This window comes from Fistularia commersonii, chromosome 23, assembly GCF_037954325.1.
Source record: "Fistularia commersonii isolate RoL2024-O1a breed Wild chromosome 23, RoL_Fcom_v1.0, whole genome shotgun sequence".
NCBI classification, from domain to species: domain Eukaryota; kingdom Metazoa; phylum Chordata; class Actinopteri; order Syngnathiformes; family Fistulariidae; genus Fistularia; species Fistularia commersonii.
Genome location: NC_141306.1, coordinates 6,597,449 through 6,617,081, shown reverse-complemented (window position 1 = coordinate 6,617,081; position 19,633 = coordinate 6,597,449). Strand labels below are relative to the sequence as shown.

The 19,633-nt window shown below is 43.2% G+C and overlaps 1 protein-coding gene across 7 annotated transcripts; it reads left to right on the top strand.

Annotated features, from left to right (window-relative positions):
* Positions 1 to 560: 560 nt before the first annotated feature.
* LOC147220814 (trinucleotide repeat-containing gene 6B protein-like) lies at positions 561 to 17,738 on the top strand. 7 transcript variants are annotated; one of them, XM_086170178.1, is made up of 22 exons: positions 561 to 628; positions 1,209 to 1,413; positions 2,506 to 2,593; positions 2,752 to 2,773; positions 3,029 to 3,466; positions 4,274 to 7,042; positions 7,136 to 7,288; positions 7,735 to 7,928; positions 8,119 to 8,181; positions 8,397 to 8,552; positions 8,882 to 9,019; positions 9,608 to 9,790; positions 10,877 to 10,987; positions 11,619 to 11,820; positions 13,793 to 13,945; positions 14,118 to 14,264; positions 14,577 to 14,723; positions 15,302 to 15,394; positions 15,569 to 15,784; positions 15,998 to 16,068; positions 16,334 to 16,473; positions 16,780 to 17,738. In XM_086170178.1, exons 3-22 carry the CDS (start codon positions 2,537 to 2,539, stop codon positions 17,339 to 17,341), a joined length of 6,015 nt encoding a protein of 2,004 aa, XP_086026304.1. In that variant the 5' UTR covers positions 561 to 628; positions 1,209 to 1,413; positions 2,506 to 2,536; the 3' UTR covers positions 17,342 to 17,738. The 7 variants fall into 7 exon arrangements, with proteins under 7 accessions (XP_086026304.1, XP_086026305.1, XP_086026303.1 ...); XM_086170179.1 differs by having other exon boundaries at positions 575 to 902; positions 1,209 to 1,320; XM_086170177.1 differs by having other exon boundaries at positions 575 to 902.
* The last annotated feature ends 1,895 nt before the right edge of the window (positions 17,739 to 19,633 follow it).

Genomic DNA, 19,633 nt, shown 5'->3' with positions numbered 1-19,633 from the left:
TCACAAATTATTGATCTTGCTTTTTCCTTTTCTGATTGGAATAATCTTAAATAAACTTATTCAGATCAATCTGCAGAATTGAAGGTCAGTTGCAGTCTTATGTGACATTAACAACAGGAACATTCCGTTCATGATCCCAATAAGCCAATAATACCATTACAACATCAGACTAAATGAATACACATGTTATTAAAGTTAAGAAAAACTTAAACTGTGGAAAAACTAGGACAGGAAGTGCAGGTAAGAGACCAGGATACCTCTGTAGGTTACGTGTGACAGGGAAATCCCAATTGCTGTGCCTCATCTGAATATGTTTTTGGTTCATACAAACCCCTATACAGTATGCAATATATTAACAAAATGTGCAAAAATTTAGTCTTTTTTTATACAGTGTAACCTTCATATTTGAGTTCCCAAAGCTCATGTTTTGAGTTCTTGGAAAGTTACCGTTGTAAACTTTGTTTCGCCCCCCCTCGGTCAGTGTCGGTACCGCGGCCTGTTCCTCCTCCCCTCTCCGATCAACAAGCCTGCTGAAATCATATGCTGTCTAAAACCTGCACACAGAAGCAAAATGGCCGGATCGTAAACTAAACGGTAGCACGGCGTCTGACAGCTATCAAGGGTTCACGTATGTTTTGTTTACAGTTCGAAAAATTACTGTCGCGCAAAAAGGATATCGATTACACCGATCTCTGTTTTTTCTACGATTTTACATTTCGCCTTTCGGTGATGTCATTTCTTAATCAACTTAGCCTTGGAAGCCTCGAAGAACTAGCACGCTAAGCTAGGTACCTTGCTAGCTCGCTTGCTAGCGACAGGTCTGCCAGCTTTTTTTTTTCTTTTTTTCACCCTTTCTCTTTTTTTTGCACGAAAGCACTTTTATGTCGTGTGGAATTCACGAGGTGGGTATTACGAATCACGCGATATTATCCAGAAACTTCCACGTTTTGTTTGGCAGATTATCCGTGTATGTTGCCCCCGCTGGCATGCAGGTGTAACGTTCGGGTTCCGAGGGGGGGAGGGAGGGAGGGGGGCGATAACTCGTAACGCCGAGTAAACGTCACCGAAGTTGGGTAAATAAGACCCAATGGACCTGTTACTGGACCGAACCGGCGATCCGTTCCGATTCGTGCCCGCGCAGATCCGTGCGCGGTTCGCTCCCGATCTCATTGTCAGCTGTGCTAATCTGTGCTTTGTTGGTAAACAAGGGGCTGGTACGATGAGCCGTGCCCGCTGCGTGCACGTCGCTGCATCCTGGTTCTGTTGGTTCTGCGCACACACGGAGAAGACACCTCGCTTCGTGAGCTCCCGGACCTTCAGGTGACTGGCTGGTGATCAGCTGGATCCTCACACACTTCCAGCCTCTTCCTGTCGCCCCTTCGGGGTTCCACAGACGAGACCCTCACCCGTGATGTAACTACACACACACACACACACACACACACACACACACACACACACACAGACACACACGCACGCACGCGTAGGGGTTGTTTACGTCTAACACTATGTGGCTGCAGCTAACAGAATCACCAGGTCCATTCTTAGCACTGCATGAATTCTTACAAGTTTATCGATTGTCCATTGCGTGGACAGTGTCCCCCCCCTTGGCAGGGTGGGAGGGAGGTTTGGTTTGAGGGGCTTCTATGAGCTAGAGTTGTTATGTCATAAATGTGTTTAATCATCCTTGCTGTAAATGAATGCTGGCAAGTTTGATGGCGCCTTTCAAAGGGTTCACTGGTTGATGAATAATGTATTTAGAGGCTGGTCTGCAGGCTGTCCTTCGCTATTTAACATTACCGCCTTTACTACGAGTTCCACTGAGGAACCTACGTTTGTCTAATGACTTGTATACACTCTCTGAGGAGTCATGCTGTTTGAGAAAGATGTGATTCCTGGTTGAAGACGTGGTTGCATTTACAGGACTGTCTCAGAAAATTAGAATATTGTGATAAGGTTCTTTATCTTCTTTATTACAAAAACAAAAATATCATACATTCTGGATTCATTACAAATCAACTGAAATATTGCAAGCCTTTTATTATTTTGATATTGCTGATTATGGCTTACATCTAAAGAAAACTCAAAAATCCTATCTCAAAATATTAGAATATCATGAAAAAATAGTTTTTGTTTTGTTAATTGCATTACAGAACATAAAGAATTTTATCACAATATTCTAATTTTCTGAGACAGTCCTGTATTAGCAAAGCAGAATGGAAACACATTGTTAGATATCTAATTGTCAAACACATTAAAATGTTCTTCATGTGCATGGAACCTTTAGGGCAAATGTTTAAAATTAGTGTTTAAATTATGTCTGTCCTCAAAGGACACTGAGGTTTAGGAAGCACTTTGTCAAACTCTTTAAAATCCACATATTTTCAGATTGAGTTTTTGTATATCAAGTACTTCAAAAAAGCTATGATTTTGTCAAGTTAATTTCCTCCCATCTTGTGTGAGGTGCCAAATAAATGACTCAATGTATTTTATTTCTCCCCACAGACAGGGGAATCCAAAAAGGGAACAGTAGTTCATGGAAGACAAGAAAAAGAACAAAGAGGATAAAAGGAAAAGGGAGACCTATCAATCGGTGAGCAATTTCTCATATCCCAGAATCAACCTGTGTATTTGCTTTATTAGAAAAGTAATTTATTGAAATTTATGCTTTTTTTATTTTTCCAAAATGAAAAAAACTCTTTTTATGGTAACTTAACTTTTTATTTTACTCCCTTGCTCATGGTCTTGCAGGTGCCAGAGCAGAAAATCAAAGGTAATTATATTGATTTATTTGCTAGCTTCAGATTTCATTCCCTCTCTTTTACTGTTTACAATAGTTTTACAAACTGTTGGGGTTTTTTTTCCAGTAATTTTAATGGTGGGTTGCCTTGCTTCAAATAAACTGTCAGCGTCACCTAGTAATTACCAAAACTTGACTGTGCAGTAAGCTGGTCATTGTCTTAATATTCTGGTTGACAACTCTTGACTGATCCATTGGTGATTCATGTCCTTTGAATGTACGTTCCAGTACCAGACCCAACAGACCCCCCTTCCAGCCAGCAGCACAGCACCCCTGGTTCTGTGTCCAGCAGCACTGGCCCGATCGCCCCCTCAGCCCCCTGTCCTGGTGCTGCTGGGGTTTCCACACAAGTTCCTCCCGGTGGTGGGAACAATGCTAAGCAGTGGACTGCTGTGGCCAACGGACAGCCCTCCTCCCCCTCCAAGAGCCCAAACCCCCAGCAACAGCATTACATGTCCAGAGAAGTTCCACCCAGATTTCGCTGCCAGCCAGACCATAAAGTGCTACTGAAGAAGGGGCAGCCATTGCTGTCTTCCATGCTGCTTGGGGGGGGAGTCGGGGGAGAGGGTGCTGGAGGGGTTCAAGAAGACAGTGGCAGTGGAACCACCCCACCACCCTCCTCACAGGGTGCAGAAAACCCGAATGCCAACGCAGCTGGAGCCACAGGTAGGTCAACGGAGGATGAGTGGCTATGTTAGATCCGCTGTAGTCTTGTTTCGTTTTACGTTTACTCCTTTAGGTCAGGGGTCTCTTTCTTATCTGGATTAGCACAACACATCCATGGCTGATTCATCAGCTGACCCTCGCGTAAACAGCAAATCTCAATTTAAGCGCTTGGTCCATCATGGATAACAAATGCCACATGTCGATCTTTATCTGATATAAGCCAATCGTGTATTTCATGTGTCCAATTTCAACTAAGAGCATGGACACGAATGTATTCAAATCATGCTTTACTCTTCAAGCTTAACATTTGCTGTCCTTTTCCGTAAGCAGGTAATGGACAACAGGGATCATCTTTTTCCCTGTTTACCCTTGCATGCACATGCTGTTTCCTTACGCAGCATTGCAATGTTATGCATTTGAATGTGGTGCATTTAGGCTCAGGATTAAGTTTGTGTGAGTCAAGGTCATCCGCATGTGACAATGTATGTGAGCCAGCGAGATACTGGTTGAACAATTCATCCACTTAGCCAACTGGACCAGCCACTGGCCGTGATTTTAAGTCTTATCGTATGATAAATTTGACGTTTCCTTACCAGCATTTAGATAATTTAACAATAGGGATACAATCCATAGGGGTCGTTATGCTCACTCATCATCCACGAAATACACTGAGAGAATTGTACATGAGAAGTGAGTTACATTTATTGTGCTGAATACTCCAGTCATCGGTTGCTATGCTCTGTTAGTATTTATATTGTCAAATTATTTAAATGTAGTAGAATTAATATCAATGTTTATTTCATCCAGATTCCAACCTGGGTTCATCGTCTCCTTCACCCCCCAACTCCTCCTCATCCTCAGGATGTGTCACTGATCTGTTGTCGTCTTCTACTACTACCACTTGTACTACTACCACTACTATTACTTCAGTTTATGCAAATTCCACATGGGGGACAGGCTCCATCTGCCAGTCCTCCTCTCAGGGTTGTGGGAAGGTGACTGTAGATGGGACTGACGTGGAGGGCGGGCCTAGCATCCAAGGCGGGGCCATAATAAATTCTGATGGGGTTGATGAAGCTGATGGAGGGTTGCAGGAGGAAGAGTGCCCTGGTAAAAACAACAACATTAGTGCCTCATGGAGTGAGAGAAGCATCCAGCAGAAGGGAGAAGGAGGGGCAGGGAACATGGACAATCCCTCTCAACTTCGTTCTTCTCCTTGTTCCTTTTTATCATTGATGAATGAATGTGTTGAGACAAGTGGTGGTTTGTGGGGCTCTTCCACCTCCTCTCCAGTGGAGGCATCAGAAACATTTCACAATTCCAAAGTCTCCTGTTTTCTTCCTGGGCCCCAGGAGAGCCCTGTGGGTGGCGACAGCGATGACCCTGTTGCCAATTTTGACCCGAGCGTGAACCCTGCTTTGCCCGAGGTAATGCAGGATGGGACATCACTTTCGACCAATGACAGCCTTCATCCACACTCGTCCACTGTGTCCCCCTTGTTTTCCACCGATCCCAGTCTTATTATCACTCCCCCATCTTCATCTGTTAATGAGACAAGCATCCAGAGTCAGTACACAGAGACAGCCGAGGTAGCCACGAGTGGAGAGCAGCAACAGCAGCAGCACCTGGATTCAGGCGGTGGAGCTGGACCAAATCAAGAAGGTGTTGATGAGAAGAAAAGTAATGTTGAAGTAGAGGAGACTGGTGGTCACTCTGATTCTTTGACTTCCTCTTCTGCTGACCCCCCTTCTTGGAGACATGGGAGTGAAGTGACCTCTGACTCCAGTATAGGTGCCTTACAGGCAGATGGATGTGGAGGAGGAGGGACTGGAGTTCATGGGCAGGAGGAGAATGTGTGGGGAGTTTGTGGCCAGAAGGACATGGCAGGGTGGGGGAAGGAAGATGTTGTCTGCTCATCTACCCCAGTGGTATCTCAGGGAGTGCAGGAGGACAGGAGCTCTGAAGGAGAAGGAGAAAGCACAACAGAATGTCTAAGTTCAACCAACTTAGCAATAGGAAGCGGAGGAGCATGTGGAATCATCAACAGCAGTAGTAGTGGAGGCACAAATGATTTGCAGGACTCCACGTCACCAAAGTCTGCAACAGTGTCAGAAGCTTTGGACAATCAGAAAGGGACAGAAAGTGGGGACGAGCTGTCCGGGGTACTGGATAAAGGGGAAAAAGGGGAAGGCACTGGATGTTCTTCATCCTCAAATGGAGGAGAGTCCCAAGCTGGAAGTGGTGGAGGAGGCAGCAGTAGTGGAGAGAAACAGGAACAAGCACCATGCGCGCCCCCCCACTCGAACCAAACCTCCACTGCTGAAGTGGCCTTACAGAGCATGATGAGTCGATCTGATCTTGATCCTCGAGTTCTGTCGAACACTGGCTGGGGTCAGACCAAGATTCGTCAGAATGTGCCGTGGGACATGGACACCATAAAAGGAGTCAGAAACAGAAATGACAGAAGCACTTCCTCCTCCTCAGCATTCTCATCCAGAGCCAACTCCAATTGTGGCTCCGGGTTCATGTCTAACACCAGTTCAGTCACTAACAATCCATCGGCTGGCGGTCACGCGTCCAGCGCAGGCTCTAGCCCTGCTTCACTGAGGGAAAACTGGGACGGCGGTTCTCACATTTCTGGTAGTACTATAAGGACATCAGGAATGCCGGAAGGCGATACGGAGGGCAACCTGGGAAAGGGAGCCCAAGGCTGGGGCGAGTGTCCCCCTGAAAAGCCGAGCAAAGGCTGGGGCAATGACGAACGGCAATGGGGTGATCACAGAGGAAACAGGAGAGACAATAAGGAACAGGGTATTGGGTGGTCAGATGCCCCAGATGATAAAGGAAAGCAGGGATGGAAGGGGACTGGAAGAGGGGAAGGAGGTGGTTGGGGAGGACAGAGTGGAGGCGGGGGAGACTGGGGCCAGAGAGACTCTATACCTGGAGGTGGGTGGAGAGATGGGCAAAGCAGAGGTGGAAGCAACTCCGGTGAGCGATCATCCTGGAGTAACTTGGAAGAAGTGGGATCCAAGTATGTAGGATGGAGTGGGGCCAGTGGGGCTGGAAATAAGTCCCACCAGGACTGGGGCAGTGCCAAGGCCCACTCAGCAACAGTGCAGATTGCAAACAACCAAGGGACATCATTGAAAGCCCAAAATCCACAGCAGCACCAATCACAGGGCCAGCAGCCAGCCGGAGGACCCACACAAGGAGGGTGGAAAAGTGGGCCTAACTTTGGAGGTGGCGGTCCACCATCCAAGAGTCAGAACCAAAGTTCGGGCTGGATCTCTGGTCCAATCCCCAAAATCTCTGGTAGTGGGGGTGACACCCCTGAGCCTAGCGGTTGGGAGGAACCCTCCCCTCAGTCCATCAGTCGCAAAATGGAAATAGATGATGGTACTTCAGCCTGGGGTGACCCAGCCCACTACATCAGCAAGAATGTTAGCATCGCGGACAAGAACATTGCAACATCTGCCCAAACCTATGGCCAGCATGCGCCGCAGCCACAGCAGCTGCTGAGAAGGCAGCACGGAATGCAGCACAGTAGGGACACGAACACTGGCAATGCATCTGCAGGTAACGTAATAGCTGCTGACTTTATAGACTGTTCATCCCAACCGCACGTTTTACTTGCTGTTTTAATTTTGTCTTCAACTCCTAAATCCTCAGGTGCAGGTACGTGGGGAGGTGGGATACAATCTGTGGATAATGGTACAGCTGCCTGGAATCAGGCAACAGATACAGTAAATAGGTGGGGGGACCCAGACGACACTAGTAAAACAGCCGGCTGGGGACAACCAACACCCAACCCTGGTAAACCTGGTAAGAACCGAAAAACGTTGGAAATTTCAAAATATCACAAAAGCACTCTAGGTTTTGAAAGCTTTTAGAATGAGTGTCAGATGAGATTATTCTCTTTTTGTCCCATGATGGGATGCTCCTACAAAATACCACTGCCAGCTCTTAGATTTTCCACAGTAAAATAACCCCCATACTAATTGGGGTTAGTTTCAGCGATAATAGACTGCATTGACCTGGACATTCAACCCTGTCATTTCCATCCTGGATGAGGCAATGCCAGAGACATTAGGCAGGTGGTTTGTGGGAGAGGAATGAGAGAAGTATGCAGCTTAGAGAGAGAATAGGAAGATACCAGAACGGACGATACTCATGTCAGAAACTCAGTCCTGTATCCTCACATGGAGTGGATGGTCTGTGGGGGGAATCCAGGATGTAAAGAGACCTGTTTTGTCTCGTGTTTGATTCAGGCACCAAGCCATTGAAAAGCTGGGGTGAGATGGCAGAGGACTCTGCAGCAGCCCCTCATCATTCTAGCTGTGACAAGGAAGTTGATGGTGGTGGTGGAGGCACTTGGAATAGCACAGGCTCTCACGGAGTAAGCTCCTCATTCAATTCTGGAGGCTGGCATCACAATCATGGAGAAAAGAGAGGCAACATGAAGGTTGGGAAAATTAGATACTAAAACCCTTGAGGTCATAGATCTCTCCTGGCTATACCTGTCAGAGATTATTTTGTCTTTTGTAGAGGAAATACACATTTGCAACTGATTTAGCAGCTTTTCTGTATTGATCATCATCTTTGTCTTGTTTGCTATCTGACTGGGAGTAATGTTGGATTTTTTCTTCCTAAAGAGTGGAGGAGGAGACAGCTGGATGAACACAATGCCTCGGCAATTTTCACACATGAGTCTTATGGTACGACGCATATTCATAAACTTGTAAAATGTTTCGAGCCATATGAAAACAACGGATGTTTTTTCATGTCAGTAGCCCTCTGGTGGAGCAACATCAGTTATATATATCTCTGCTTGATAATAAATTATTGATTTACAACACACAAACCATCAGCAATGTTTGTGAGGATTTTTATGGCCAAGTCTGGATCTCCTAATAACTTGATTGTTTCTTAGGGCGATGAACCTAGTGTTGATAAGAAGCCTGAAGGAGACAAGAGAGGCATGACTGACTACAATGGAGATATGCGACGAGGGGCAAGAGGTGGAGGTTACCGTATGCAGAGCTCCAAAGAAGCAAGTTCTGTGGACATGGGGCTGTACAATGAAAAAGTATGAGCCGGTTCCCGAACTGAAATGGCTAAATATAATCCTAAACTGAATTTTGATGATAGGACAGAAGAAAAATTCCTTTTGGTAGGCCCATTTACATTAGCAATAACGCTACCTTACATTTAGGCTTTTAACAGTATTTCCATAGACGCCATTAGCATTATGTTATAACTTTATTCGTCAATAGTAGCGCCGACATGATGAGTCGCATATTGGAAGTAAGTCCCAAATTATGAAGACTGCAATGTAGAAATCTGAGCACAAAAATAAGAAAACCTAATTGGTGATGCATAGTCGTCATGAGATAATGTCTACTGTAACTTGTCCAGATGGGGGGCCAAGGAGCGTTTATTGGCGGTAGTGGCGGCATGGCTCCCCCTCGAGGGATTCACCAGCCCGGCATGCATCCTTTCAACACCTCCCACAGTATACGTGCTCAAGTGCCTCATCAGTTCCTCTCTGCTCAGGTTTGTTCTGATGTTATTGGTTATGCCTATTTTCTCCACTTAATAAATCAGAGCGTTCCATTTTCTCGGTACAAACTACTTGTTGAGTTGGCTGATGGTGTAGTGATGGAAATAACACAGCGTTTGCTCACCAGTTGTTTTGACTCAGTAGTATTTAACACATCTCAATTTTATCAGTATAAAATTGAGATGTAAACAAATGTGTGAAATCCACGCTATATCCGATACTAACAAGGTTTATATAATTATTCCAGTTTTCCAGATCCTACTCGAAGCATATTAACCATATGAAAGATTTATAAAAAAATGAATTCTCTCACAAATTTTGCATCTTGGGATGCTACTCATCCAATATTTTGTTCATGGGAATTTCCTGTCTGCATAGAGTCGCAAACAATAGATACCGAATAGGCAATCCCACAAAACTAAACAAGTCTAGCTCTTTTAATATCTAATTAGAATGGGAAATGGGTCATCGATTCTGTCACTCCAAGAGTGACTGCCTTTTATACACCTGTTCCCCATGACTGATGTTATTGCTCAAAAATTCTCTATCAATAGCCATATATAAATTCCTGTGACATGCAGGTGCCGGGTCCTGTGCTGAAGCAGATGCCCAATCCTGCTGGCAGTGTAGGTGGAGTGGTTGGAGGAGTAGGAGGTGTCGGTGCCTTCGGAGGGATTGGTGGAGGATTGTTCCCTCCGCCGATTTCCCCACAGCAGCTAGCAATGTTCAGCAACATTTCCCCCCACATGCAGCAGTTCCATCTGGTATGTGCCGAAATGCTAATTGACTGAGTGACTCATCACACTTAAATATATTTGATATTAAATAACCGGAGCATTGTGATGAGCAAAAAAGAATCAAAGCAGCAACTTGTCTTTGAAATGAGAATATCCGGTCCACTTTTTTTAAAATTGTTCCACCCTCAGGAAGCCTTGAATTATGTGTTGTTAATGTTGGGGCTAACCAACAACACAAAGGACCTGATCTTTGGTTTTGAGGAGATGGAGCTGAGAAACAATCTGAGCTGAGAAATAATCCGATCCCTCATTGCACTGCTACATTCACTGCTGTCACATTACGGCTGACTTCACCCACTTTCTCTCCTCTGTACACTCCCAAATGCCGCACTTGGAATCTCAGTTACCCCTAAAGAATTACAGTACTTCTTTCAAATGAAAAAAATAAACGAATATATAAGAAAAATTCCCTGATGCTTCGGCTATGCAGTTTTATTAGTACAATTTAAAATACACCAGCAAAAATGCAGTTCAGCTTAGCTTGATTAGAGAGTATCTGCGCTTAATGTCACTAACCTCATTGTCAATATCTACCCAATGCTTGTTCTTCTAATGGTTTATGTGTTTTACTTCCAGATGTGTGAACTGACCTGCGTAGGAAATATTGTGGGATTTGTTACTAAAGAGGAATTGTCGTGTCCCCCACATGAGAACTATCAGAAATAACTTACATTGTGTAGTATATTGTTCTATAGATGGATGGAATCTCGCCACAACAATAGCATGAAGTGCGACATATTTTTATTTTAGTTTCAAATGGGCAGTATTGTATTTTTCTTCAGAGGTGTATGCAGCTTGTTTTGTAGAATAACCTAGTAGGCTGTAAATAGACACACGGAATAGTGTCAACCTTGTAGACACCCGTCAGGATAGAATGCACAAAGCACAAAGGGTTGTGCATTTTTAACAGCAGCGTGTGCAGTGATGCGCCCCTCCTCCCAAGCAAGGATTATCACAAATTAAATCGTAATTGCAGGAAAGTTACAGTCAGTGACATTCTCCAAAATATCTCGCTGTCTTTTGAACTTACAGTGTGTCTCTACCAACCAACAGGCATTTCAGCTCCTTCTTCAGCAACAGCAGCAGCAGCAGCTTCTGCAAAACCAGCTCCGGTTCCCTCAGCCTCAGGGGCTGCAGCCAGACCCGCAGCAGGTGAGCCTCAATGTGCGTACTTTGTTCAGAGCCATAACCCTTTTTTCATGGTTGTGCTACACACAATTTCACCATCACTCTACAACATAGTAAACATTGGCTGAGAAAGGCAGGGTGTATCCATACACACACTCTATCTCCTTTCAAGTGCTGGGTCAATAGAAGTTCACCTAAAAAAAAGGTTTTACATTCACTACACTCTGCTCAAATTAGGGCGAATGTTTCTATGATGGGCAAAGCTACTGCTGCATTATTGAAGCATGAGGTTTTCATACCCTTTTAGAAGTTTTGAATATGTAATAGGCTTGATGAATTGAAAAGCAGGCCTCTATTTTTTTTTTTTTTTTTTTCAGAAAATTGACAAATAATTATTTCATAGTTTTGTTTGAATGACAGTGCCACTGTGATACAAATGAATGCGGTATAGTTTGAACACTGTCAGCTGATCTCCCCCCCTCTCTTGAGCTACTTCTCTTCTTCTTCTGTGTCTTCTTCTGCACCAGTTTGTCCTGAATTTATCCCATTATTGTGGGGACTGCATTGTGAATGCTGATACATTTTGCTCATCTCAACATCTTACCATGGACCACTAAATCACTGCACTGTGCATGTTTTGGGTTATATTTTTTGCCCTAATTCTCAGCTGGCAAGGATTGTGGCGCTTCTGCAGCAGCAAAGACATCAGCATGGAGGTGTTGGAGGAACAGCCGGAGGGGGGAACCACAGACTTTCTCCTTCTCACCTTGGAAGAGGCCTATCAAAACAGCCCATGGTGGACCCCTTTCCACATACTGGAATGGGGGTTCCCTTACCAGACCTTCAATCTAAACAGGGGATGTACTCTGGTGAGTCTGCTGGATCATCACAATCAGCATTGTATCATTTTCGTTAATCATTTTTTCATATTGTTTTTTTTTTTCTTAAATAATCATTCATTGATTTAAGAACATCATATATTATGTCTTATTAAGTCTTTCTGCTGTGAATTTCCATCTCAGTCTCCTCAGAATTCAGATGTTTCCACTGTGGATGTTTCAGTAAACTTTTTAAAAAAATGACAATTTACTATCTGCTGGTCTTCGGAGGTTGGCTCCCTGTTGTAAGCTGGTCATCCTGCTGCAGGGCGGGATGGTGCTCCTCAATTTGTTTGACCGTCACCATTAACTAAAAGGAGAAGGGGATGCCCCTACAAAATACCAGTAAACAACTAGCTTGAACTTTCCCTCAACTGGGCCTCCTCTGTTTGTAAAATGTCTGATAAAACTCTGGCTTTGTGTACATGAAGTGGAAAGGAGCTGAGTCAACATGCCGTTGGGCAGATGGCTAATTGCAGCAAACCTAATGTTGTTCATCTACAGCTGCTTCATAAGTCAGCAAAACATACTGTATTAGAGCTTTTTCGATCAGTGACCAACATCACATACATCAGTGAAGGAAGTGTGTGCCAATGCAAAAAGTGACAACAATATTTCCTGCTATATAGAAATGGTTTTATCTCCATTGTCTCGTTGTGATGATTAATGGAAGCAAAAATGCAAAAACACAGTAGAAACTCCATTAAGCATTAGCACTCTTTCTTTGCATAGATGAACAGGGAAAATGTCGCTGAGTATCTGGGAACAAGAAGTCAGCAGAAACCCATCAACTGGAGCGATAGAACTGATCCTGCACATCTACACTAATAGAAGTCTTGTTTTGTAACATGTTTTTGTCTCGCTGGGTCAAGAAAAACCATGTCATTTCTACCAAAAACAAGCATTTTACCATTGTATGAGCTGTTGCTTTACCAGTCCCTCAACACCATCTGGTGTTTGATATCACAAATATTGTCTTTCTTTCAGTGGCAGGCATGTATTCACTTGATTTATTCCCCTTTTTTCGATAACAGTAAGAAATGGACCATCTGGGTATGTTTTGTGTGCTCCTTGGCCTAGCAGAGCTATTTGGGAATTCCATTCCTAATGTGTGAATGCAGTCTCATCCGCTGCCCCCCAGATCCCTAGGCCTAGACCTAGAAAATCATTTTATTAGCCTGCTATAGAAATTGCTATTACTCATGCCCAGTAGACACAACACTACAGTGCGTTATCTCTGTGCTACTGGAAAGTAATGAGTTTAATCCGAGCTGTGAAACAGCAGTTTGAGTGCAGATACTTGTAATTTACTGGTTTTCACTTTCTGCAATTTGGTTTATAGTTATCACCAATTTAAAAAAAAAAAAAAAAAGTGCAACTTTTTATCATTGCAGTATTGCACAGTATTTTCAGATAGAAAAGATGCAACGGTGAGCTTGGTTAGTATCCATGCTTGAAATTATATTTGGCCACACCCTGCTACCTCGCTTAGTATGAGGTACAAAAACTCACACAACACTTGTTTGAAGGCCACATATGATAGGTATATAATCTGAGGTTTAAATGGGCGAGCTTTATTGATGATTTCCATTGTTCGACAGTCAGACCTTTGTGGAAAGATAGAATCCTTTCTGCCTCTCAGCTGCAGTCTTTTGTAACTGCAGTCCATCTTTCTTTCTGGTGATGGGAGCTTTAGAATGTGTCTGGCCTCCTCTCCTTTTACAGCACACCCTGGGTAATGCAGCCCATGTCCTCATGAATATTGTTTCATTTGCAGATACCCGTCTGTCAATACAATCCGTGTCAGATTGGTTGTCCCGTTAGTGGTTTTATAACTAATAATCAAGTGGAAAAATACAAATCGTTATTTTACAGTAAATTCACATATGTTAAGGTAAGCTCTCTTGCAATGAAATGAAAAATGATCTATTTTGCAATGCTTTTTCTCTGTTCTTCACATCAGGCCTTGGCCCCGGTGGTAACCTGTCAGCAATGGACATGCCTCCCATCATGGGAGGGATAAGGGACACAGGAGGACAGCAGTCTCGCTTCAGATGGATGATGGAGGGACATTCCCCTGCACCATCTCCTCCTGACACAGTATTGCATAAGAATGGTGGGTCAACAGATGGTTTTGAGATTTGCACACCTCCCAAGCTGTTGTCAGTATGGTGTAAACTTGCCCTCATTCACAGTTTATCTTAATGAGCCTCTGTGAATTAGAGATAGGAAACATGATCATGTCAATCTGTCTGACCTGATTTCTTACTTGTCGTCGATTCCCCAAGGCCCCGTACCTAATGTGATGAAGGGGAGAGGAGGATCCCCCCACCCCCAGTATGAAATGCTGAGCGGCGAAGGCTCTGCTGAAACCTGGCACCGAACCCCCGGGAGTAAAATGGGGAACAAACCTACTACATCCAGCTGGCCACCAGGTGCGTATTTGTCACTCTTTATCTCATGCTTGTCATCACGGGCAGTAGATCATAATAAAATGTAATAAAGTCCTAATTATGAAGGATGCAATAATGACAATGAGGCCAGTGTCAACCTGCAGTTACTGTTTGTGAGTGTTGTATGAACACACTGACGAATTCTTTACTTCTCAAGAAGCTGTTTTATTCATTAAAGTTTCCCTGTAATAGAGTCCCAACATTTTAACAGTCACTTACTTCTGTCTTATTACAATTTGGTGATAGCATTACAGCATGTCATTTTAATCAATGGGTTTGTCTTTTCATCAATAGAATTCCAGCCTGGTGTGCCATGGAAGGGAATGCAGAATAGCGGTGACCCAGAATCTGACCCCTACATCACCCCCAGTAGTGTTCTTGGCTCCCCAGGACCCACGAACCTCAATGACTCTGACCACCAATTATTGCGAGCCAATCCAGGTATCTAAATTTAAAAAAAAAAGATGTTTTCATGGCTATTGCTAATGTTTTGGGTAGCTTCCACCATAGGGCCCAACCTTTATATATTTCTATAAATAGTTCATGTTATACCTGATAAAAGTATATTACAATGACTCATTATTGTAATCTACAAGAGCTTCAAGCTGAAAGGCTGAAAAATCTTTTTTCATTTAATCCTAATGGATTTATCTTGCGGTTAATATGATCATGGTACAATGAATTTCCTTGAAAATCCCTCTATCTCCTGTGGGGTTCACAGCAGAGCAAGAAATATGTAACTTTACTTTTGAAGAGTGCATGTTTTACAAGGAGAATGAAAATACAATAACCTTTAACACACTAAATGATGACCTGTTATTTCTATTCCTGTTCAATCTAAAGTTAAAACAGTCAAATGTAACAGAATAAACAATCCTTTCACTCCTTTTTGCCCCAAAATATTGTGTTACCTTGGTTTTCTGAGTCAAGAGTGCCAAACATATCAACGTTTTGCGTTGGTTGCCTGGACTTGTTCAGCACATGACATTGCGTCCAAATACTTTATTCTTGTTTTCCAGGGCCAAATCCTTCCCCCAACACCTTGCTGCCTTCACCTGGTGCCTGGCCCTACAGTGCCTCAGACAGTTCCCTCAGCAATGCACACAGCACAGGTTTGACATCTGACTACTTTGTATCTTTATTCTTGATGCATTTCTGTTTTGTTGTTGTTGCTTCTATGAGTACAGCTGTATTTGGAAGTCTAGCCCTTTTCTTCAAAGACGCCAGAGGTTAGTTTGTCAGAGCTTATTTTCCCCGTTTTCCCCTCCTCCCCATTTCCTCCTCAGGAAAGTACTCCGAGTACAAGCCCAGCTGGCCCCCAGAGCCCATCGGACAAAGCAAGTTTTGGAAGACCAATCGCAACAGTTCACAGCTGCCACGACCCCCTCCTGGCCTGACCAATCAGAAGCAGACCTCACCCTCTCCGTGGGACAGTGGAGGCTCACGCTCAGCCCGGGGCTGGGGAGGGGGCGGGGCTAACTTGGAGTCGAGATTCGGGCCAGGTAATATTCACACTAAGATTTTAAGCTGTATAACTCCTCATGACCTTATGAATATTAGCATTCTTTGAAGCCCGATATGATGGCTTGTCGGACTACTATTTTATTATAAAAAGCTGGAGTGATAGTTGTCCTTCTGTTTCTATTCTACCATATCCTTCCACTCGCTGGTTTATCCTTGTTTTCCTTTCTGCTGGTCTCCTACGTCCTCTGCAGGCTCAGCTTGGAGTGATGATGCTCCCTTTGGAAGCAGCTGCTGGCTGCTGCTGAGCAACCTGACACCTCAGGTAAAGAGCAGCTGACAGCTTAAGATGGGAGTCCACAGACAGAATGCGACACGCAGTTTCCACAGCTGTTTAAAATGTTTGTTAAAATGTAAAGTTATAAGGGTAGTTTGATTATTTGAATTATCTCTTCTTTTTTCAGTATTGTACAGCTTTTTCTTACTAATAGTTGAGGTTTTATATTCCCTACCCTGATCCAAATCACTGCGGTCAATTACCTCACACACAGAAACACACAACACTGACATGTTTTCTTCTTCTTCTACAGATCGACGGCTCCACACTTAGGACTATCTGCGTGCAGCACGGTCCCCTACTAACCTTCCACCTTGGCCTGACCCAAGGCAGCGCTTTGATTCGCTATAACAGTCGACAGGAAGCAGCCAAAGCCCAGTGTGCACTGCACATGTAGGTTAAGCTCTGACACCTTTCTCGAATATGTCTTCCACACACACACACACACACATTAAGATACACTAATCATTGTTGCATTGTTTTTCATTGAAACCAGCTATTTTTAACCTTTCTCAAAATCCTTAAGCTGCTACTTTCCCATCACTGAAATTGATTTTTCTTTCCATGAAAATGTAATTATGGTATATTTCTTTATTGGAATCTTGACTGGATAAGAAGAATCTGCTCTGAACTGTTCTCTGTAACCTTTCATTGTGTTTCTCTTGATCTAAACAATATTGTTTTCCATCTCTTTCTTAGGTGTGTGCTTGGTAACACCACAATCCTGGCAGAGTTTCTGAGCGAAGAAGAAGTTGTTCGTTATTTTGCACAATGCCACGCAGGAGAAGTAGAGGGGGCTGGTTCTGTTGGGGGCGTAGCTGGTGGATTACAGGGTTCAGCTGGAGCGGGCACTGGTGTGGCCAGTAGTCGGGGTAGCTCTCCGGGAAGTGAGAGAGCAGTGGTGGGCACGTCCGATGGAAGTGGCGGTAGAGGAGGTGACAGTGGAACGGCAGTTCTCGGCAGTGTAAGGTCCCCAGGTTCTGGCTGGCAGAGTCTTGATGGTACAGGGAGTTCTATAGAAACTTCTTCAGCCAAAGGACCTGGGCTGGGAATATATTCCCAGTGGAGCACTAATGGGGCAGCAGGGGATGGAAATGTTGGAGGTGTAGAACCTGCGAGGTCTGGACTGTGGGGCGGCATGACTGCAGGATACCCCAGCGGCCTGTGGGGGGCACCTCCGCTGGAGGAAAGGCATCAACTGGACAGCCCTGCTGCTTTGTTGCCTGGTGATCTGCTGGGGAGTGGAGGTGATTCCATCTGAATATGCCCTCTCAGTCACAGGTGTAGACACACTGATTGAGCATACACTGGGACATGTGAACTTACTATAGCACACACATTTACATGATATGCATATTAACGTACTTTGCATTTACACACAAGTGCATACACATTCATGGTATGCCTAATATTGTGCACACACAAAGCAGAAATGTGAGACATGCTTACACACATTCTCGTGGCCAGACTTAAGCTATTATATATAAATGCAGGGACTGTTAGATGTGTGTGTGCGTGTGTGTGTGTGCGTGTGTGTGTATACAGCCTTTTTTTCCACAAATGAAGATTTCAACTGCTTAGACTTGAAAACTAAAACCGAATGAAACGTTAGTTGGTCTGAAAGACTTGACTGGATCACAGCGTGCTTAGTAAACAGGGGAATTTTGAACAGATTTGCATAAACGTGCACACACCAAAAAAAAAAAAAAAAAAAAAAAAAAAAAATCAGCCTTCAGACAGATGGGCTCTGTAAACATTACCTTCATCATACTAGAGAACCTAAAACTATTATGACTATAAAGATGAAAGTGCAGTTTCTATTCACGTCCCCTTTCAAAATGGAGACGAAATCTAAACACAGATAGCTCTGATCGACAACAGGACTATTTCTTACTGCGTATGTCAAGTTTGTTATTTTTTCAGTTTGTATGGCTTTAGTTTTCGAATAGTGAAAATATTGAAAATATGTTTGTTTTTTTGTTTGTTTGTTTTCTCTCAAAATGCTGACCTCTTACTGTTGTATCTTGCGCACTCTGTAATCCTCTCTTGAAATATGTTTGTTACTGTTGCAGTGATAATTGTAAAATTGCCAGCACTTTGAGGCTGTGTTGCATTTCTCCATGTGTCCATACTGGTGCAGTGTCTCTTTCTCACACACGAACACAAAGACACGCACGCACACACATACACTCATACTCACACACACACACACACACACACACACACACACACACACACACACACACACACACACACACACACACACACACACTTTATGGACACAATTAAAATTGAGACTGAGACCAAGTAGGTGGAGCAAACCCACCAGCGTTGTTGGGTGTGTGTGAATGTTTGGATGGTGAGTGTGCATGTTACTGCCTGTGGTTAATATGGGCAAGGCTGCTTACATTACAGAAGGTCTATATATGATGTGCATTCGTAATACTGCTGACTGTGTTAAGAAATAATGGCACTAATGCTTTTTTTCTCATTTGAAGTTGTTTGTTTTTTAAGCAGAATTGTCTTTTTTTAATTGTCATACCGGCAATAATAAAACAAATCATTTTAATGACACAAAGAGCTGAAGGCATATGTTGAAAAAAAAAATGAAAATGCCAAATCTTATCAAACTGTCGAGGGGCAAGCAGGGGTGGGACGGGTTGTTTACAGATGCAGAGTAAGATTTACTGAAAGTTTTTAAATGTTCTGTTGTTGTGTTTGTTTTAAATTAAGACAGGCTTTAACACACCTGTACAGTGTTTTTGTTCCGAGATTTTACAAAGGAAAAGTTTATTTAAACTTGAACAAGGTTAATAAAGTTGAAAGATATTGGATTCTAAATTTGTCTGACCTGTGCATGTTTCTTTCTGTCTTCAAGTCTGAACTTGCTTGATGTCTTCCTTCTGAATGCCTTTAAATATATGCAGTACAAGCGATGTACTTTCTTTAGGTATGCAAAGTGTTCTTGTAAAAAATCAATTGCATATTTTTTGTAAGAAACAAGTGAGTATGTCCATCTGTTGCCACCTCCAGTGTCCAGATAGTAATCCTATTTATGTGCAGGGTTTGTACCGGAACAGCAAATAAGAAAAACATAATTTGGTTCTATCCATCTAGACTTGATTCTAAAACAGTGCCAAAAACTAAAAAGAATATATAATTCCTTAATTTAAATTGTTCAAATTATATACAATTTGCGATTAATTATGTTATCTGGAAGCTTGTGGGAATCTAAATAGAGGACACATGATGGGGTGTTGTATTTTATTTTATTTTTTTTAATTAAAATCCTAAATTCCATTGTACCTGGAGGCGGATAGACTTTTTAGCCGTCCTACGATGGGTGAATACCATCGGTGGGGAACGGACTAATTATTTTAATACTATTTATTGTTTTACATAACCGATTGAACAGATTCAGTCCTTAATTCTCAATGGGAACTTGACACGCTGACCCTAGAGACGTTATCCGTTCGTAATCACTATAATATGCTCAGTCGATCGTCGCAGTTTGTTAATGAATACACAAATTTGGCTCATTTAATTTAATTTG

What these genes read in the sequence shown, in the direction of transcription:
- LOC147220814 (XM_086170178.1), top strand. Translation starts at nt 2,537, where the DNA reads ATGGAAGACAAGAAAAAGAACAAAGAGGATAAAAGGAAAAGGGAGACC. An exon ending in TACATCCAGCTGGCCACCAG is followed by an intron (nt 14,265 to 14,576) that starts GTGCGTATTTGT and finishes TTTCATCAATAG; the next exon opens with AATTCCAGCCTGGTGTGCCA. An exon ending in GGAGTCGAGATTCGGGCCAG is followed by an intron (nt 15,785 to 15,997) that starts GTAATATTCACA and finishes CGTCCTCTGCAG; the next exon opens with GCTCAGCTTGGAGTGATGAT.